This window comes from Conger conger, chromosome 6 (assembly GCF_963514075.1).
Source record: "Conger conger chromosome 6, fConCon1.1, whole genome shotgun sequence".
In the NCBI taxonomy this organism is placed as follows: domain Eukaryota; kingdom Metazoa; phylum Chordata; class Actinopteri; order Anguilliformes; family Congridae; genus Conger; species Conger conger.
Window position 1 is genome coordinate 28,351,323 of NC_083765.1, and position 22,587 is coordinate 28,373,909.

The 22,587-nt window shown below is 39.9% G+C and overlaps 2 protein-coding genes across 2 annotated transcripts in view; both read left to right on the forward strand.

The window, feature by feature from the left end:
• Nucleotides 1-3,492, forward strand: part of glra3 (glycine receptor, alpha 3) — a 47,203-nt gene extending 43,711 nt beyond the window's left edge. The window contains exon 9 of the mRNA XM_061245192.1: nucleotides 1,573-3,492. Coding sequence (XP_061101176.1) covers nucleotides 1,573-1,881 — 309 coding nt within the window. The 3' untranslated portion in view covers nucleotides 1,882-3,492. The remainder of the gene's footprint in view (nucleotides 1-1,572) is intronic.
• Nucleotides 3,493-7,765: 4,273 nt separating this feature from the next.
• hpgd (15-hydroxyprostaglandin dehydrogenase) lies at nucleotides 7,766-20,693 on the forward strand. The gene is made up of 7 exons (XM_061246800.1): nucleotides 7,766-7,903; nucleotides 8,091-8,214; nucleotides 8,631-8,737; nucleotides 9,196-9,292; nucleotides 16,127-16,203; nucleotides 17,319-17,482; nucleotides 20,538-20,693. Exons 1-7 carry the CDS (start codon nucleotides 7,811-7,813, stop codon nucleotides 20,659-20,661), a joined length of 786 nt encoding a protein of 261 aa, XP_061102784.1. The 5' UTR covers nucleotides 7,766-7,810; the 3' UTR covers nucleotides 20,662-20,693.
• The last annotated feature ends 1,894 nt before the right edge of the window (nucleotides 20,694-22,587 follow it).

Sequence of the window (22,587 nt, forward strand, 5' to 3'; positions counted from 1 at the left end):
CCGGGGCCTCTCTGTGCGGAGTTTGCATGTTCTCCCCGTGTCTGCGTGGGTTTCCTCCGGGTACTCCGGTTTCCTCCCACAGTCCAAAGACATGCATGTTAGGCTGATTGGAGAGTCTAAATTGCCCATAGGTATGAGTGTGTGAGTGAATGGTGTGTGTGCCCTGTGATGGACTGGCGACCCGTCCAGGGTGTATTCCTGCCTTTCACCCAATGTATGCTGGGATAGGCTCCAGCCCCCCTGCGACCCTGTTCAGGATAAGCGGGTTCAGATAATGGATGGATGGATGGATGTCCCTGGTTGTGGTTTTGCATGTTATACGTCACTCTGGATAAGTCACTGTTCAGACATTCTTCATTTTGTTTAGTTTGCTTTTCCCCTGCAATTCAGAAACAAGGATTACTTAACATTTATTTATATTTACTTGAGAATACTAACTAATGTACAGTAATAGTTCATATGTGATTATTTCTCTGGGAACATCTTAATTTCTTTTTTTTCTTTTTTTTCAATTTATACGTAATTCTTCCTCAGTGGAATTCCTCCATGTATAATTTACACAGCGGCTGTCTTTCCAACATCATACTAAGGACATCTCATTTGTTTTCATTTTTTATTTAATGGCATTGCAGTTTCGACTGTCTCTGCTAGTTTCCTTCCATTCATTCAAAATATTCCCTATTGGTTCTGTCCATGACTTTTGATTACAGAAATGCAAGGAGAAAAAAGGCATTTCTGGAAATGATTTCGCTGTTGTTTCTTTCCACCCCTATAAACCAAGCTTAACATGTGCCATTCATTACATGGTTTTGTTTAAGATTGCTATGTTATGATTAGGTTTTTGGTTTCCCCTTTTTTTGTTCCTTGGAAACTATTTCCACATATTTAATACATGATTTAATACATGCTATCCCCCCCCCCCCCCAGCAGTTTCCTTTTCCATTTCTTTGCTGTTTTGTCTGCACACCCATGTTTTCCTGACTTTTTTTTCCATTAAAAAAATGTCAGCAAACATGCCAAAGGCTCCTGCAGTATGTTCAAAGTGGCACACTGCACACGGTATATGGATAATGAAGGGGGGTGCCGTGAAACAGTCATTCAAGCAAAAGCAAAGAGCAGAAAGTAGGAAGTGTTTTCTGTAACAGGCCTTCAGCAGATTGCTCAACAGTTTCGCTGGAGGACATAGAGCTTTGACGTCAGCGGGGGGACTGTGGTTTCCTATTCTTTCAGAATCATCCAGTGTTCCTCCGCGGTTTTAGAGCAATAGCATCTCATGACAGCATCTACAACAGCAGGCGGTTCCCTTTCTAATCCAATCAGAGGCTACAGTTAGATAGATAGATAGATAGATAGATACTGTATTCATCCCGAGGGAAATTTTAGACCAGTTACACAATAACATCCAACGATCCAACAGCAGAGCATGGAACAACACTCCTCCTAAACTTCCAGAAAACCTCCTGATTAACTAACTTATGAAAGGCCCCTAGTGTGATAGCACCCATGTTCTGGCTCACAGACAGGAGGGCAGAGGAACAGGGTGGCCTCTAAACACTGTGTTGTCTCGTGCAGGAGGAGGAAGTTCGAGAGAGCAGGCTCAGCTTCGCCACCGGCGGGGCCACGGCCTGCAACGCTGGGGGAAAGGATGGCGCCATCCCCAAGGCCACCAACAACACCGCCCAGCCAGCAGTCGCTGTGGCCAACGCACCTCCACAGTCTGCGGTGAAGTCTCACGAGGAGATGAGGAAGCTCTTCATCGACAGGGCCAAAAAGATTGACACCATCTCCCGGGCAGGTTTCCCACTAGCCTTTCTGTGTTTTAACATTTTCTACTGGGTCCTCTACAAGATCCTGTGGCATGAGGACGTGCATCAGCAGTGAGGGCCACCGCACAACCCGCAGAACAAGAGCGCAGGAAATGGACAGAGCCCAGAACTAAACGTGTAGGTATGTACAGAGCGCTGTTGTCCATGTCATCCACCATCGAAGAAGACCCTAAGCTCACTATGCAAAGCCAAAGGACACAGGTATGGGTTGTTTCCGCTGTCGGACGGGAAACGCGGACCTTCGCCAAAGCATTCCAGCTGTTCAGGTGGACAGATATCCAAGACCCCGGGATACTGTAGGTTACGTCAACTCTCGTGTCTTACAGCTTTACTGCCAATGGTTTCCGTGTACGTGTTTTCGATACACCACTTGTAAGGACACATGATGAACAAAACATGCTGATGTCTTTCGTACATTTAAAGCACTTTGGTTGTATTGTTAGAGTGAGTAGCCTTTTCTAGACACAGTGGGGGTTAATGATTTTCTCAGAAAAAAAGAAAATCTGTTCTCCTCAGAGAAAGCCATATTCCCATAACACCTCATGTAGTGTAACTCTATAACACAAACATTCACTGCTGTCAGCCCTCAAGAATTCTTCCACATCCAATCACTGTCTTGTACAAGGGAAATTGATATCTACAGTAAGATATTTACACAAGTACCTTTTGTAATGTTTATACACATTTTTAAATACTTTGTGGTTCCTTACCACGAAAAGAAAAATCCAGTGTAAGAGGTATGAAATGGGGCCAAATTCTATGATGTGTTGTAGTCATGCATTGAAAGGAGGGTTTTACTTCATATCCATATTGCCATACAAACTTTTGGATTGTGTTTTGCTGTCATGTCAGTAAAAGAGACAAGGGTTGGTGCTTTTTACTGGTGTTTTCTTGAAAAATGTGTTGAAATGGCAACTGAAGACTGCATAAATGATAAAATTACAAGATCATTTCTCTTACAGATACTCTCTTGGCTTACTCAGGCAGCTCATTTCCTGGCTGCAACCAACTCTTTATGAATTTAGTCTTTAAATTTAATGTTGCTGCTGAAGAACAGGACACAGTGCTTCCTAGTTTCTCCTTTCAACTCTGGGTTTGGGCTACTGAGATGGATTGGAAACCTAAGAAATGCCTAAATAACACACAGGCATAGTTAAATGCCTAAATAACTATGAATATCACCTTTTTCTTTCTGCTCTCTCATAACACACTTGCACATGTGAAAATCACAATTTCATGTGTAAATTTAACATTTCCATTTGTTAATTAAAATATTCACATGAGAATAAAATGTCACGTGAACTGGACATTTTAACATTGGCTTTTTTCACACGGGACTGAGGATTTCTACTGGTGGAAAGAAGGCAGGCCACATTGAGTCATTAGCATCTTCACATGTCAGTGACTTTTTTTAAAACTTTTCACACGTGAAAACAAAATGTGACTTCAAATAGCGTAGGTTAGCTCTCATCATATACTTGTAAGTGGGATTATTTTCTTATCATTCATTTGTGCTCTTCACACGTTGGGTGTTCATATGTGGTTTTTGAACACGTGCTTTTTTTTGTAAGGGTTATTAATATTATAAGGGTTCCTGCGATATAGAAGCTGCTCTTTAATCAAATGATGATCTTTTTAATGAACACAGAGGTCAAAACAAACACAACTGTACCTAGTCGATTGTGATGAATTTGTCCAGTCAAAGTTGCCAAGTGATGTCACTCATGGATGAGTTCGAAGAAATGTAAAAAAAACTGAAAGCGGCTGTTTTCTTTTCTTTCTTTTTTTTCCATTGCAAGCCCTTGACACTTTTATTCAACATCCACTACAGACTGGAGGCTTCAGACTCCAGCAGGATTGTCTGTGCATGTGCCAGGTCGCATTTCTTTCTGGTTTGGAAACTTGCCAATCATATGAAAAAACCTGCAACTTTTACTATACACTGTACAAGACAGCTGGATCCTATTACTTTATTATGCCTCACCTCTCAGAACAGGAATTCTGGTTATGCGAGTCAAACATGTAGAGCTAACGTCAGAGTCATAACTGCCAATTTATTTCCTGATACCCAACTATGCTCAAATGAGAACTGTGAACAGCAGTGCCATCTATGAATGGGTGAGCTGACTAAAGACACTGGGGTAAAAAATATATATATATGACCAGGTTTGTACTGGAGTGGGTGATTTTCTGTCCTGATTAATTGCATGGGTGAATCTCAACCAATAGTTTACATTTACAACTATTTAAAAATAAGAAATTACAACTGGAGAAGCTCATTCGGGGCTAACAGATAGTCAGGCCTGATATCATTGATATAGTCTTCCGTTACATTTGTGAATGACATAAATGTGTGTATTTGCATGTGGCCATGGAAGCACAAGGCAGATATATGAAATGTCCTCTCTTGTGCAGCCACAAGGCTCAAAGGTACATAAATGTATGTGTATTCAACTGCAAGAAGAAGAAGAAGAAGGGTTTCAGAACCTTGATGAAGAGTCTGAGCCGGTCCTCCTGACCCTTAGATGACCTTTTGTGTGGCCATGTTGCTGGGGGCCACATGCCAGCCCTTTCACGGAAGCATTTTTGTTCTGAAACCAAAGGGGAGGCAATGCCCTATACTTGAAATGACTGTCACTTTACCCACAGCAGTGTTTTAGGCTACAGTCCCTGATGAAATATGATATTGACCTGTAAATTACTCATGAAGTATTTATTTATTTTTAATATAGAATATTAGCGATTCATATTTTTAAGTCAGTAAATATGTTCGTTTTATCAAATTCAGCTCAGAATGTTGCGTAGTCACACTGTGTGGAATCCCAATCCCAGGACCAATACAAAGCCTCTGATAAAATACCCTGCCAATAACCATTTATTCTGAAGCGAGGAATAGACTGTGAGAATTTCATATGAATTATATATGACGTGGAAACTCAATATTAATGCCAATAAAAGAAAATCAATTCCTAAATTAAATTTATTATTCCATTTGATGATGTCTAAACAGTCTTCAACGGGTTTTAGTTTTGGTGGAATTTAAATATCTTAACTTTATTTTATGGGTCTCAAAACCTATCTGGGTCTCATAAAATTGAGATGAGGACAAAAGCAGACCTTAATATCTCATTTTACTGTAGAAAACTGCCAAAAGCATTCATTTAAAATGCACCAGAATTCAAGAAGAATGACCTAAGAGACCATCTCACTCAACCATGCCATAAAACATTGCATGTATATTGCCTGTTCTTTATTATAATAGTATAAGCAACAGGTTAAATTGTTTTGAAGTACAGTACGATGAGTTGATTCAAAAACCACTGACAGAGCTATTTTTGGGTATGATGTTTAAGATCCACATTTTAAAATGACCTGTATATTGTACTGAAGCATATCAAAAAGCAAGGAACAAAACTGTGCCATATGTTTTGGTAAAACATATCAATATACTCACTCATTCCTTAAAAGAACAAAGCTTTGATAGCTGTTAGATTTTAATACCAGTTCTTCAGTTTAATATTTCACACGATTATACACAGTGTTAATGATGTTTGTGTAAAATAAAAAAATATATGTTGATGTACATTTTTATTTAAATTATTTATTTTGTACAAAAGAAACGGTTATTAAATGTTATGCATGAGTTTAAGTCAATTTTGATGTCTTTTATTTTTTTTAAACGGTGTGATTTTGTCCAAGGAAGTGCTCCTGCAGTCACACGGACTGTGCACACAGTTTGCAGAAACATGAGTTATTTCATGTGCATCTGTAAATACTTTTCATATACCAAATAAAGCTCCTTATAAAGCAAAAAATAATATCAGTTATTATTTGCTTTTAAAACATCAAGTAGGCCTAATGTACAGTGTAGTAAGTGCGTGAGGAAGATGGGAGATAGAAAATCTTCTTCAGCTCCAATTTATAGAAACACAACCTGCTGTTGTAACAATAGTGACCTAGAATCATGACTACTGTTATATGTCCAGTTGCTGCAGCGTGTTGGTCATTCTGCGGTGGTTATTAGAATTGAAATGTCTATGCTTGTTAAAGTCCCACGTAGATGTTTGCATCTGTTGCAAAAACATTGTTTCCTTCATCTCGGGAGATGGTAAAATGGAAAGTGGCTGCACATATGTAGAAAAAGCACAAAGCCATACAATTATACGCTTCCATCTTGCCTTCCTTTGTCCTTTGTTTCAAGTCTGCTAGGGTGTGGCCTTACAGACAATTCTGAGCTGCTCTCAGTATAGTGGCTGCACCTAGCTGGGATTTTGATCCCAATTGTCAGCCAATGTTGACCTATTTATGTGTGCATCTCCTTCATACATCATGCCCCAGTACAGAGCAGGGCCTAACATCCTGAGAGTAAACAGGAAGTCAACTTCTAGTCAAAAAGGGACGGGCCCATTGCCAGTGAACAGCTGGTCATTGCTGCTGGAGAGCATGACTGAGAGTGCAGCAGGCACAAAACTTCAATCACCAAACTGTAATAATGCAAACAAACACTTTTTCCTCAAGGTGAAAAGTTAAAGAGAAACTTTGATGGAATGTTGGTCAGTGACAAGTCGCCCGATTCACAATGCTTCAGGGTGGCTGCTTGTTTCAATGATTTACTACGAATGAAGGTCGGCCTACCACCCTGCTTCCTCCTTGAGAGGAAGTAAGTCTTTGATCGCGTGTGCCACTTGTCAGTTGCTCTTTTTGAGGACGACAGAGCAGTTGACATGTTCCCTTGGGCATGTGCCAGCTCGGGTCACACCCTGGGAATACTACAACAGGCAGCTGTAGTTTGGGCCCATGTTCACCACAGTTACCAGCATACTGCTCCTTGGAAGAGAACGCAAGTCATCCCAAGCCAATTATTACCTTGGACTCTGGCCTTGACATTTAAAAAGCTCTTCATAAAATGTCACCAAAAGGTTGTGTCAGTATACATAGATACGCAGTACAGTTGAAGGACCATTTCACTGATGTGATTCAGATTCAGTTTGATTTTTGTGTATTTCTAAACATTTTCTTACATCCTAAAATATGAACATATTTCACCAACCAACACACCCAGTTGTGTATATGGTGATAGTCAAATAACAAACAAACAAACAAATAAATACATGTATTTTACCTTGTAATAGTAGTTGTGGAACAAAAATAGTAACACTCCTTGGTGGCTCATTTGCATAGTATATAGTTGCGTATATTGCGAAGCAACGTACTTATGAATTGCCCTCCTTAAAAGGAAGTAGCTTGCTGTAGGTTAAATTTGAATAATAATTGAAAGGGTAATTTGTCTACAAAATCAGGGCTGCTAATGAAATAAATATTGTACTGTTATATTTTCACCACAGAAAAACAGCAACACATTAATGTATGTCTTTTTTCTTACCATTTCTAGTGTTCCACTTTGGATTACTTTATTTATGTTGTTATTGTATCCATTAATATGCTACTTTCTTGTAACCAATCACGCTTTCAGGTCCATACGCCAGCACTGAAGTCTCTGATCACTGCATTGAGCAGAATAATAAAAACACCTTTAAGTAAAGCATTTATGTTTCAAAATATAAGTATTAAAGTTAAAAAAAAAAATCCATTGCATTGGCTCAGTGGTCTTGTTGGCAAAGGGTATTAAAGTGGGGACATGGAACTAGTGGGTCTGCAGGTCTGATCCTTATATGGAGCACAGCACTACTCTGTAACATAAAGTTAATCATCTATTTTATCTTTCAGAATCCAGCAGGAAATATTTACGCTTAATAAATCGGATTATGTGAGCAGGTATGCAAAACAAAATCGCGTAAAAATAGATGCATGGCAACAATGTAAAGACGTTCGTGCACAATTCCCCTGCAAATGCGAAGTTAGAAAGTGCAAGAACACAATATACTTAGGGACACTGAGTTGACTTTGGGCACTACCCGCCCACTTTTGACAGCTGATCAGACCGATTATACTTAAAGCTGAGCGTTCACCGATGAACAACAAGCATGGCTTTATACAGGAAAGTGGCTCTGGTAACCGGTGGTGCGCAAGGAATCGGACGGGCAGTGGCCGAAGCCCTACTAAAGAATGAATCAAAGGTAAATCTACCGCCTCCAATAGTAGGCAACTGTAAGATTTACACACAGGTCTTGCTTCAAAGTTCTAACCTAATTTGCTGTCGCCAGCATCAAATTTCACATCGGTTACTCGTTTGGTTGTGTTCGTTGAAGTTGAAGATTCTAAAGTTATACTTTCCTCCCCATATATCGCTTTGTATGCTTGCAGGTTGCGCTTGTTGATCGCAACACAAAAGTTGGAGAAGACTGCAAGAAAGTATTAGATCAAGAATTCGGAGAAGGGAATTGTATTTTCATACAATGTGACGTGGCTGACAGAGGGAAACTAAAAGGTAACGTAGTTTTTGTCTCGTGTATTTGTTTTGGAAGAACACTTCAAGATTTTGTTCAGCACCATGTGTTGAAAAGCGGAGCAAAAAAAGCACCAAATTGCATCAATACATGTAATTTAGCAACTCCAAAAACAGGGTCTTATTGTCTGAAAACGAATTAGACACCACAGGCTTGACTTTTCGAAACCGCTGCAGGCGATGCGTTTGGAATGTTCTTGGACGTCCCAAATGAAGTCGTTTTCTCAGTCTCGGTAAGCGTAGTGAGGGCTAGCCTGCTGTCCAAAATTTCAAAACAAAAAATACAATGCTGTAATACGAAGATGAGTGGTAGAAAACGTTGTCAGTCTCTTGTCTCCAAAGATAAGTTTTCAGGCTGATCGTCTAATAATGACCGAATCTTTGTTTAATGTTTGCAGATGCTTTTGAGACCACAGTCGAGAAGTTTGGAAAACTGGATATCGTCATTAACAATGCTGGAATCAACAACGAAAAAAACTGGGAAAAGACTATTGAAGTTAACTTGGTAATTTCCTTTTATTGTTTGTTTGTTCAGTTCATTCATATATTTTATTATATGCCATGCCCTTTACTCACCAAAGTTTGGTGCAGATTGATAAGACTTCACAGTGAAAATTGTTCAGTCTGCAAAATCTTTCCAATACTACAGTAGCAAAGTAGCCACTGGCCACTGAAGCTGTAAAGTTCAAACCTACAACAAACCTGCATGCCAGTCAGAATGGATTTGTTATGTTAATATCAACACAAGTAGACACAGTCTGAAACACTAGCCAAGACGACCGCAAAGTGCCACAGCATAATTAAGCAGATTATATTTTGTATTATATTTCAATATAATTTGGGCTTGCATCAGAGCGGTTGCATATTAATAACATTGCACTTTCATTGCACAGTTAATGTTTTTAAGGCTAAAAGTCAGTGAATGGACACTGAAAACCTAAAGCTGTCTGTCTTTATCTGCAGACATCTCTCATAAAAGGTACATACTTGGCACTGGAGCACATGAGCAAAGAGTATGGGAAGGATGGGGGTGTCATCATTAATGTCTCATCTATGGCAGGTAAGGCATTTGAGCGAGTGTACTGTAATTCTCTAATAGCAGGGATTACGGAAAGGTGTAAGGCTGAAACATGGGTCTTGGGCGGGGAGACAGCTGCATTAATCGCTGCACTAAGGATGGATTCATCTTCAGCGGATTAGTAAAGCCACCACTTGGGTGGACCACTACACCACAATACAATACTCCTTCAACTCCTTCAATATTACTCTTTCATTGCACAGACTAAGCTTTTAAACGGCCTCACATATAACAAAGGTGTGGAGATATAGTACATATTATCAGATGCAAAAAGCTAGTGTGGTTATAGTCAGATTTGGTGCTTACTGTAAATTTACTTTATGCTAATCTCTTTTGCCAGATCAGAAAAAAAATATCTATCCACGTTGCAGCCATCAAATTTTACTTATAAATAGAACCACTAAATCAGGTTCCACAAGGATATTTAGCCTTGTGTCAGCCACTCTATGTAAATACTAAAATAGTAAAATGAATGTGGAAGAAGAAGAAAGAACAAAATGAGAAAAAATAAGGCGTAATATTTCTAAACACTATAGATTTTCCTGTGCTATCATGCAAATGTATACAGTCCCCTGCACACTATATATACAGTTTGCCGCCTTTGCATTTGAACAAATTCATGTTTAAAGTGGTAATATGCATATGGTCTTGGTTGAACCAGTTAAACCTCCATGTGCTTGTGGTCTGGAAATAGCTGGGAAACCGGTTGGATTGCGCTTATGACTCAGCCATATGAGATTAATGTTTTTAGTGGTTTAGATTTCTCCTTGTAACATAAGCAAACTAAATATTTAAGGTTGTATCAGTGATGCTAGGTTATTTAACATGTGCATTTGACATTTAACATGAAAATGAGGGGACCAAAAATAATGGGACAGTTGGCTTGTCAGCTGGCTCTTATTGTATTTAATTGCTTACTTAGTACTGGTAAATATAACTGGTAAATGCTTGGCGTTTATATTGCGCCTTTATCCATAGCACTGTACAATTAATGCTTCTCATTCACCCGTTCATACACACACTCACAGACCAACGGCGATTGGCTGCCGTGCAAGGTACCAACCAGCTCGTCGGGAGCATTTGGGGGTTAGGTGTCTTGCTCAGGGACACTTCAAAACACCCAGGGTGGGATCAAACCGGCAACCCTCCGGCTGCCAGACGACTGCTCTTACAACCTTTAAAGCTGTAAGAAAGCTTTCAGTATCTAGTCTTGATTATTGGCTTTTGATTTGCCTTTGCAGTCTGTTATTGCCATTAGTTAATATGAGGAACAGAGACAAAAACCTTGTTTAATAGGCTAAACGAAACAAACAGTTTGGAACATGATTAAGAAGAGAGCACTGGTGTATGCTGTGGAATGAACTTCCCAATGAGTTTGGAGGCATTTGATTTAATTTGAGCAGATAGGATGCTTCTGTACACTTCAGAATTTATTCTGCTGCTATCAGCAGTTACATTATCAATGAAGACAAGTGAGCCAGCACCTTTGGCAGCTATACATGCCCAAACTATAACACCCCCAAACCCATGTTTCACTGATAAGGGGACGAGAACTTTAGTTCTCGGGCAGTTCCTTTTAGTCTCCACACTTTGCACTTGACACACTTTGCAGTTAAACTTGGTTGCGTCAGCCCACAAAACCTTTTTTCAGTACTTTGCAGGCACTTCTTAACAAGCTGTACCCTGGTCATCCTGTTTTTTTCAGCTGGTTTGCATCTCTGTGTAGCCTCTGTAGTTCTGTTTGGGAGGTCTCCTCGGGTAGTAGACACTGACTCATCCACAACTGACCCCTGAAGATGATTTGGGTTTTTTCCCCCCTGAAAACATCCTTGTGGAAATGTCTATGTAGCGGCATCTTCCTCTGCTTGCAACTTCTAAATGTGCTAGTTACCAACTATGCACACCTCTCTCTGAAACTTCCACAGACAGACTGCATGCAGCACACATGACCATGCTGTGGATAAGGCGTTACACTGAGGTCCTGGCTCATTGTCATCATTGGTTGTTAATATTGGTGTGCTGGTGAAATTTACACACATGCCTGGCCACCTCCCTCGGGGTATGACTGACTTCAATATCCCTTGTCTATCGTACCTACAATTCTTTAATTTGATCCTGCCTGTTCTTTACCATGGTGGCATATCCTTTCCCATCTAAAAATCTAAATGTGACCAGATGATTCCTTATTTAAAAAAGCAAAACCCCTTAAAAGACTTCTTTTTGAGCAATATTTATGATGTAGCAATGCTGGAAACATCTATGAGTATGTGACACATCATGGAGAATACTGAGAATGAAGGCTGCAAAAACTCAAAATTCTGTTTATAAGGAACAATGGCAAAATCTGTTTTTTGACCAATAATGAGGATAAAACCCCCTGCAGTTGGATGAATGTTGGCTGAACCTCTCACTTCAGTTTCTCTGAACTAATACTGTCATTGAGTTTTTCTGGGACCTATTGGGACATCTATCACCCTGAGTACAGATTTGCTCTGATCCAAGCCAAGAAGTTCCCAGCAGTTGTAAATCATCAGAAAACTGTTGTCATCATTCAAATCCCCTTTAGTACCAGGGGATTGAAGCTACTTCTGACTTATACGACGTCATCATGATATGGGCTGACCAACTAGATAGAGCCTGTGTGTTGAATCAATGACACATAGTAATGAAATATTGACTATTCTCAGCAGTTTGTGAATGATGGCCAGCTGGGCTGTAGGGCCCAAGCATAGCACGAAGTGACACCACTGCCCTGAAGGCTCGCATATGCATGGCCATTTTATGGAATTCAAACTTGTTGAGGAAAGATTAAAACTTAAATAAAATATGCAACAGGCGTTCTTTTGTGTTGGAATAATAGACATGTGGTTGGTTAGTTAACTAGATCAATTCAGAGGCAAACCCAACCATCTCATCTGTGCCTCGTAAGCCATTGCTGTGTGACTTTTCATTTTCATCAAACCTGGTATTGATCACCAGTCTCATAAATAAATAAATAAATGATATATCAATGAGCTTGACTTATTTTGCGGAACGGTGAAATTGTCAGAGACAATTGATTTAACCACATTGCTCGCCAGGCCAGTCAGTCATGGTGGTGGTTTGAGTGCATTGTGTTTCTGACAGGCTCAGATAACCACGGGCATGAACTCCTCCCTTAGTCAATAAACCCCATTGACTGTCAACAAACCAGCTTTTAAGAACACAGATGCAGGCTTGAATAATTTGTCTAAGACACATGGATACAACTCAAAGGTCAACAGAGAGGCATTTGTGGTAGCTTATTATTATTATATATATATATATTTTTTTTTTTCATTTTCATTATTCCCTGTGTGTGAATCATGAGGGGACAGAGAGGGTAGGGGCCACAAAGGTTTGATCAAGGGTCTGAGTGAGTGGGCTTTGTGTACAGTAGGTGTAGGTAGGGCGTGTGGCTAAAGGTCTCTGTACTGTAGTGAACACATGTTGTTGGGTATGCCCTTTATTAGATCTAGCTTTGGCAAACACGACATTTGTATTTACACTATTATCAACTGTAGCCAAGACAGTTTCTAGTGACAACACATTCTATCTGCTTTGGCCACACACATGCAAGTGGAGTGAATTGCGTTCTCTCATAACATCAATAGAGACCACCCAGTGAGGCGTAAAAGAATATCAGACATCAGGGTACTTCACAAAGCAGGATTATGGAGTTAGCTAGATAACTGCATTGAGTGAATCCTGGAATAGCTCTTTTAACTTCAGTCCATGTTCCAGATTTGGGAGGGTTCTGGGTTTTATCCAGCCAACTCTGTAATCCTGCTTCATGAAACAGGGCCTGCTTTATGCTAAAACATAAGTGTGTCCTGGAAATCTAGTTGCAAATGCGCATTCAAAGATAAGCATTTCTCTCTTCTCTGGGAAACAAATCCATTGCGGTATATGTGCCTTTCACCAAGTCTGGATTACACAATGCATTTTCTTCATATTGTAAAGTCAAGTCAAAACCACAAAGTGGCGTGACAGTAATCTTACAAAGCTGAAGCAACAGAGTAAAATGCACTTCTACAAAGAATAGAGATTATCAGTGTTAACTTTTTTTTGCCTGGACGTTAGGGTGGAGGCAGATTTCTTTCATTTAATTAATCAAACTGCATTGTGCAGGTGGTTTGTCCTTGGGGGACTCTTGAGTAGTGAACATGCAAACATACTGGACTTCAAAGTGTGAGTGTGTTTTACTTGGTCAGCAATGGAGGGTTGTAGAGTAATTTTGGCAGAGATTCATGTAGTCCTTCCACAAAATATGTTTTAATCTAATGCAACCACTAATGACTCATTTGTAGACACCATACATTTTTAATGATTTTAAACTAAGAAATACCATGTACACTACTATTTACAAATACACCTGTATTTGTTTTCATTTGCATATATACATACTGATCTTTGCTATGGCCTCAATTAGCAGAAAAATGACATGTATGACCTGCTGAGAATATAGAAATGAGTAAATACACTGTTTGCACAAACACACACGCACGCGCACACAAACAGAAACTAACAGTTGCCATTTGACAACGGGCACCATTTCCTTTTGAACAAGGCAGGAATGAAGTGTACTGCAAACTCGAAGCGTGTGGTAAATTTAGGAACATTTTAAATAACCGGACTTCTTTCCCACAACTAGACAGCACCTGTTTTCTCTGCCTTAGCAGATACTTTGGCATACTGTGTAGTGAAGTGAGATGATTGAGTCACTCAGTTCTATCTCTCTAAGTAGCACTGTATTCTAAAGTGCATTTCAACAGGATGGCTAAATCCTGCCCTTGACAGCTCATGGAATGCAGGTAGACTGGCTGTGTGGAACGGTTGCTGTATCACAACAGACGGCGCTTTTCCCTCAATGACTTGTGAACATTTCCTCATCATACTTGGTTTGCATTTTCCAGTCTGTTGGAATCAAACTCATAATTACTGTCGAGGTGTAATGTAAATATTGTGCCATTTCAGAAGGCTATCAGAGTACAGGTCACACAAGCAAATGGAAGCATTCATGTCTTAACAACAATCATTGTCTTTTGTTGTTGTCTTTCATTATCTGGTATTCAAATCAAATCAGGCCAAACTAATCCACTGTCATTATGGGCTATGTTTGCATAATTTAAAATAGGTTGTTTGAAGCAATATATAGCTTGAAAATATGCTTATATATTCTCATATGAATAAATTATAATTATTATTCACTGTTTGTAGGCCTATCATTCATTGCATTTATGCGTTATGGAAATGCACAATGTTTATTTGAAACTAATACCTGGATTAATTCAATGTTTGTCTGAACTTGGACTCACCTCTTAAATGTTTATGAAGAAATAAGTATTGAATTTTATTTTTAAATCAAGGTTAAGGACTGATTCCAAGCTTAAGTCAAGGGCACTTACAAAACTAATGTATGAATGTGCACATCCAACCCAACACTTTTATTTTTTTCCATCTGTCATCGAATCACCTTCAATAATTCAAAGCGCTTTTATGGAGAGCAAAGGGAGTCACAATACTTTATTTGAAATGTCATTCACAGAGAGCCTTGTGGCTAACTAAAACTGTTAAGTAAACAAAATAATGCAAAATGCATTGCACCAAGAATACAGTTTGAAAAGTGACTTCACACTATTTCTGGACAGCAGAACTTTTGCCTCGGAGGATTGAGTGTTTTTCCATAAACATGCCAAGAATATACAGTGCTGTCCTTTTTTTCCATTTTCTTTTTGGCTCTGTACTCCAGCACATTGGATTTGATATGAGACCGTGAGTAAGAGGTTAACGTGCAGACCGTAAGCTTTAATTTGAGGGTATTATATCCACATCTGCTGATTGGTGTAGGAATTACAGCCCTTTTACACATACAGCTCCCCCATATTAGGGGACAGAGTAATTGGAAAACTGGCTGTTCAGCTGTTTCTTTAGCCAGCTATGTGTTGTTGCATCATTAGTTCATGCAAAAGAAAGCTAACAAAAGGTCTAGAGTTGATTCCAATTCGGTCCAAAGAAGGTCAGTAAAGAAATCTCAATAAATCAATCAGAGACAGCCAACACATTAGTTCTCTCCAAATCAACTGCAGGACAATGACCCCAAACATACTGCTAAGCCAACAAAGGAGTTTTTCAGGGCTAAAAAGTGTAACATTCTTCACTGGCAAAGTCAATGACACAACCTGAATCAAACTTAACTTTCTTTTGACTTGCTGAAGACGAGTGAAGGGAAAACAGGCACATTGAGAACCTTTCTCCGTATTCTACATTGTTGTGCTGTTGTGAATTCCTCTGAATGGAGACTGGTGTGTACAGTAAGGCTTCACTGCTCACAGAGAGCAGATAATAAATTGTTTGCCACTCCTTCCTTGTACAAATGCATGTCAAGCACAGAAATATGTTTTGCTTATGCTGTGCTTGCGTGCCTGAGCCTTTGTGATGTGGAACGGTGTCATAGGAACCTAAGGTGTCTGATCCTCTGAAAGGTAGATAGAGTAAAAAGGGGTGCTAATCCGTTTCCTCACAGTGATGAGACCTATGAATATGACTTGCCATTCCAAATTAGGGGAAATAGAAACTGATTTATGAGGTACCAAAAACAAAAAACCAACCATGAATTGAAACGCCAATATGTGAACATAGATATGGAGATATCAGAAGGCACCTACAATGCCTATCTACAGGACATTCCCCCAGTACACATTTAATGGCTAAGTTCATGGAAAGGTGAAAATGAATTGGATTATTGGATCTCTGTGATTTCATATCATAATTCTGGGATGACTTCCTTGATTCCAGCTTTCCTCCATTCTCCACACCAGCCAGTATACACAGCCACCAAGCACGGGGTGATTGGATTCTCCAGAGCCATGGCTGTGAGTACACACTCGCCGTCTGGCCTGAAAGATGATTATCTCTACCCTTACATGAAGCTACAGTTGAATGGGTAAACATTTGTGAGCATAGAGACGCCCTTTACACTTGACATTAACATGCGTCTCATATCCAGATTGTATCCAGATATGATTTAACTGGATTACATTTACACCTGATGTTAATATGTTTCTCCACTGTCAGCGTTGAGAACCGATTACTCTCCGATCACACTTCCAGCTCAAACAACCCGCACTCACCATGGCCTCCCCTCCCTAGTGTACAAGTCATTAGAAAAATATTTTTACTGACTTGTAGGCTACTTTTACTGTGATTTTGCTTTTTTTTTTTTATAAAAAAAGAATTAAAAAAAAAGGGTCCTTTAAATAATGGTGGTCTTCTGTGAAGCTACACGAACAGTCTCATGTCCAATCACGTAGTTGTTGCTTGTAGATTGAAGGGTTGTTGGACACATGGCGTCTCTGACAACCTCCAGAGGTGGTTTAAGCGATTGGATCACAATCCACCCTGAATGCATCTTGGGTGCATTTACACCTACTTTTACATGGTAGAGCGCCATCTACCCAAGACATCTTAATGCCAAATGTAAACAGGGTCATTTAATTAATTGAATTGAATTAACCAACCTCTTCACCAAACTCCCTGAAATGCTTTGTAATCGTCACACCAAGGCAAGCAAAACATTAGGCAGCCCAATAAAACTAGTGGGAGATCTGTAATAGACAGTTTCAAAGGCCAATTTCTCTTCACACACAAACATTTTTAAGCCTGCTCAGCTGCTATAGTCTGCCCAAAATCTGTGCATAGACAAACTTTGCATTCCTCACGCCAGCTTGCGGTACCAATTCCAGAAAGGGTTTAATATGCCGAAGGTAAAACAACAGGTGTGTAGTTCAAAGGGATTTCAATAGCTTTTTATAAACATCCACACTCAAGAGTCCAAGTGAGGCTAACGATTCCAAAAATGTTACCAATTCATAACTCATAACTTCACCTCTCACCAGCCCCCTCTTTAAAATGTTTTTCCAAACACACACCCTTTCTACATTTGGCCCAATCATGGAGGGATGCACACTGTGGTTTTTGGTTGTAACAGGATGCGGCTGAAGAAGGGGACTATGGTGTGAGGATCAACGTGTTGTGTCCTGCCTTTGTGGACACGCCCCTCCTCCAGTCCATCGAGCAAGAAGACAACATGGGGAAATTTATCAAATACAAGGACGTCTTCAAGGAGAAGATACACAAGTATGGAGTATTACAGTAAGTTCATTCACCGTTTCCATTCATCTCACCCGTACGTCACTGCCAACTGTTAAATACTGTTAACTATATTATGGATACAGTGGGGTGCAAAAAGCACCAGGCAGCCCTGGTTAAAATGTCTGTTACAATGAATCTGTACGTGATCGAAAGTAAACCTGAACTCTAAATGGTTAAACACGAGACCTTTCGGCAACATTTAAAGCAACATTGTATTTCATTTTCATTTTTTACAGTTTTTAAATTAAATAAAAAAGGAAAGGGGCCTTGTGCAAAAGTTTTGGAACCCTTTTGGATTATTCTTTGTTACTTTATAAAAAGATGATTACTAAGGCCCAGACCCAGGTGATTTACTCATTACTCATTACGCTTCAATGAGTCAGGTGAGCATAATTCCAGGGCTTTTTATTCTGAAGTAACTCTGAAGATACTAGTGGCTGTTCTATCTGGTGTTAAAAAACATGGGTTACACTAAATAGTCCACGAATTTCAGAAGGAAGATGATTCACTCCCACCAAGAAGGAGAAGGCCACAAAAACTCTCTCAATGTTTCAAACTACCTATTTCCACTGTCAGATACATTATTAGAAAATGGAAGATAAATGGAACATTTAGCCAGCTATGTGTTGTTGCATCATTAGTTCATGCAAAAGAAAGCTAACAAAAGGTCTAGAGTTGATTCTAAGTTGGTCCAAAGAAGGTCAGTAAAGAAATCTGAATAAATCAATCAGAGACAGCCAACACATTAGTTCTCTCCAAATCAACTGCAGGACAATGACCCCAAACATACTGCTAAGCCAACAAAGGAGTTTTTCAGGGCTAAAAAGTGTAATATTCTTCACTGGCAAAGTCAATGACGCCTTTTGGAACAGTGTGCTTTGGACTGACAAAATCAAAATGGAACTTTTTGGCCACCACCAAAGAAGGTATTTGGAGAAAGAAGGGTGAAGCTTTTGTACAAAAGAACACCTTGCCAACTGTGAAAGATGGAGGTGGATCCATTGCTCCATGCTCCATGCTTTGGGGTTGTGTGGCAAATGGGGGCACAGGAAATATTGTGAAATATTGAGTGGAAGGAATATCAAGAAATGATATAGGCTAATGTTAAAAGGTCAGTTCAGACATTGAAGTTTGAAGAGAGGTTGGGTATTCCAGCAAGAGAATGATCCAAAGCATACCTCGAAATCAACCACCTCAAGTACCTCCAGGAAACACGGATAAAGGTTCTGGAATGACCACTACATCCCCAGACTTGCTCCTAACACAGGATCAGTTAACTATATCCAAATTCTAATGCAACTTCCTCCTACATCTACTCAGATGCCTTCAAAATAAAACATAAATGTTTTTCAATCTTAATTACAAACACTTGATCAAATATAATCTTCATTTGTCCATAGCACTTTGGTCCAGAATGACAGTATTTTTAAATGTGACTTTTACAGACTAACCTGGCTGTTCTGTTTGTGAGGCTTACCAGTGGTTTGCATATGGTGGTGAACCCTCTGAGCAACAGACACCAAATGCAAATGCCACACCTCAAATAGACTCTAGACCCTTAGTCAGCTTGTGCACAAACTACAACTTTCAAGAAACTGTTGAACAGCCAGTTGTCCAATTACTTTTGGACCCCTAAAACAGGGGGTCTGTGTTTAAAAAGGGCTGCATTTCCTATGCAGTTCACCCAATGTGGATGTAAATACCCTCAAATTAAAGCTGACAGGCTGCACTTTAACCTCCACACTCTGAAGAATATTCTGGCAAACAAACATGGAGGAGTCAGCTCAACCATGTCATTCTAATTAAGCCGCTTCCTTCCTGCTCTTCATGGCTGCTTATTGAGCCTTTTTTTGGATATCGTCTGTACTCCCTTTCAAAGGTGTGGCTGCTTTACATTGTTTGTACAGGAAATGATTGTGAAAATTACGTACAGCTGCCTTTTATCTTTCGATCTCAGCATAATAAACAAGATAATAAAAAATAATAAAAAGCCATGGCTGATTTCTCACAAGCAGGAACGAAACCAGTACAGAGATAAGATTTGATCACTCAAATGTATACAAACAAGTTCACTACCAGTTTCAGTACCAATTAAATTGTTTGGTTGATCGTTCCAAATCATTTAAAAATGCCTTTTATTCATCTACAGGCATACTTCAATGGCCCCAATTGAAACATTTTAAAATATTTTTTATGTTGCCATATCATTCTTGAGATGTAATGAGTGACTTCCTTTGTGTGTAAATTTAAGAACTGGTGAATTATTAAATGTGAGTTAACTGTCAAACGGACACGTAGCAAATGGACACGTGTGCACTCCTCTGCTTGCCTTTTCCTCTTCACACAGTCAAGGGGAAAGCAGAGGCAGGGTAGAGAGACGGGGATCACAGCCGGGAATCCAATCCCCAGCCACACAGGTGGTTCATATTAGGGAGTGAGAGTCTGCAGTGCTAGAGTCTCGACCAACTAGAACAACCAAGCTTTAAACTGACATGAATTCAGCGCACATATGAACCTTTGGATCCGTTCTTCCGTGTAGGGTCAGCGCACTTCTCCCTGCTTATGATCTGCACTGTTGTACGTCGTTCTGGATAAGAGTGTCTGCTAAATGACTATAATGTAATGTAATGGAAGTACATTTAATAGACAATTTCATACATGACAAAAATTCAGATTACCCATTTCTATCTCACTATTGGCTGGCGGACTACTTAAAAAAGCAAAAACACAAAATAATACAGGTCATGACATACTCTATAGGCAGCAATGCATGCTAACTAACAGCATGCGATTAACAGGATCTTAAAATAAAACATAACTAATGGCTTTCTCCTTTTTTTTTGTTGAGAAACAGGCCCCAAGTGTCCTTTAACCTGGTTGGATTGGAGCCCGTATATAGCGCCATCGTTCAGAGTAATAGGCTAAACTTGTTATGTTACATAGCTTTCCCAGTTTATTCTGTATCTGAAATTAAGTAAGGTTGTAGTCCCACGGGCCTACTGAGAGTACAGAATGTTTCTGGGCACAATTGTCAGGGTCTGGCTTCTCCTTTCAGGCCGTCTCAGATCGCAGAAGGAATGCTGAAGCTCATCACGGACAGCGGGCTGAATGGGGCAGTCATGAAGATCACTTGCTCCAAAGGGATTCACTTTCACACCTATGAACCCCTGTCTGCCTGAACCCACTGCCACCGCCAAACCAGTCATGAAGATCACCTGCTCCAAAGGGATTCACTTTCACACCTACGAGCCCGTCTGCCTGAACCCTGCCGACTGCCACCTCCAAACCAGTCCTGAAGATCACCTGCTCCAAAGGGATTCACTTTCACACCTACGAGTCCCTGTCTGCCTGAACCCTGCCGACTGCCACCTCCAAACCAGTCCTGAAGATCACCTGCTCCAAAGGGATTCACTTTCACACCTACGAGCCCCTTTCTGCCTGAACCCTGCCGACTGCCACCTCCAAACCAGTCCTGAAGATCACCTGCTCCAAAGGGACTTACTTTCACACCTACGAGCCCCTTTCTGCCTGAGCCCTGCCGACTGCCACCACCAAACAGCCATGTGCGGCATCTTAATGCTAAAAAACACAGCCATTCTGTTCCTAGTCCAAAGCATTTTTGCCAGTTACCAATGGACCAATTCATCATGAATGCAACAGGATTGATGAGTAAGCTTTTCAAAGGCAATGGTTACAAACAATCTGGAGTGCAGTCAGATTGAATTCCAGCCTTGGATTTATGTTCTTAAACTGACTGGTACTGGATCATCCTCAGCTTGAGCATCTGTTAGTCTTTTGTTCTTAAATGTTAAAAAAGTGGCCAGCATAATTATTGGAATCCCGGGAAAATATTAGCAAAAAAGGCTATACAAATATCTTCGTCATTTATCAGCATGACCGTTCACTGAAAATATGCGATAATTCAAGTCTAATCTTTAATTGAGGTAAAATTATTAAAATAAATAAAACATAAAATGTTTTAATTTAAATATAATTATTACATATTTTCCTTTTTTTAAGCACGCCTGAGTCTTTAGTAACTATTACAGTATGTGGTCATTCGTGACTTCCTGTTTCAGTGGTGTAGAAATATGAGGTGAGAGAGAGGCCAAAATACCTCGGTCATCCATCAGCGTGCGAAAGATCAGAGAACACACAAATTAAATAAGACAAAAGGTTGTTCTTAAAGGCAATGGCTATAGAAAAACAGCTTCACGTCTGAAACAACCCATTTCCACCATCGTGGCAATAATTAAGAAGTTTACAGCGGATGGTTTGAGAGGCTAGAATTTCTTTAATGATCACAGATGAAGAATTGCAGAAGATGGTTGCATCCCGAGGACACCAAGTGACCTCAAGATGCAACTAGACAATTAGACACCAGCTTTGTGCCAACAAGCACAAACATAAGTGCCAGGAGTTTGCTAAATGTTAGTGGAATTTAGATTGGAACCAGGTGCTATGGTTAGAGAAAGGGAGAACTGAGCTTTTCGGCAATAAATACCAAAGGTATGTTTGGCATGATATGAGGCATAGTTATGCAGAAATAACCCCCCACTTTGAAGTATGGTGCTGGATTTGTGTTATGTTTTTGTTTGTTGTTGTTTTTTTTCCCCCATCTGAAGGCCCCGGGAAAATTGTTAGTATGTTAGTATACATGGTATCATCAGAAATCCAGCTGCCTCTGCCAGAAGGCTAAAAGCTGGATCTTCCAGCTGGACAATGATCCAAAGCATACCTCAGACACACAACAATGGTTCACTGACCACAGAATCAAGATTCTGCAATGCCCACCCCAGTCCCCTGACCATTGAAAACTTGTGGGCTGAGCTGCAGAGGAGAGCCTATAAGTGAGGACCACCAATGGGGGGACGGGATCAGATCCCTTGTGTGCGAGAGATTTGTTTTTCCTCTGATCAACGGTATTGTAATTAAACTACATTATTTTCTATTCTATCTGAGCACAGAAGACATTTAATAAACAATAAGCTGAATTTAATCTTTTGTGCTCATAATAATTCTGGTGGGCACTGTACAGTAACCAAATACGTGTGATTACATTTGATTCATTGTTATATTTTGATTCATTGTAATATTTATTAGTC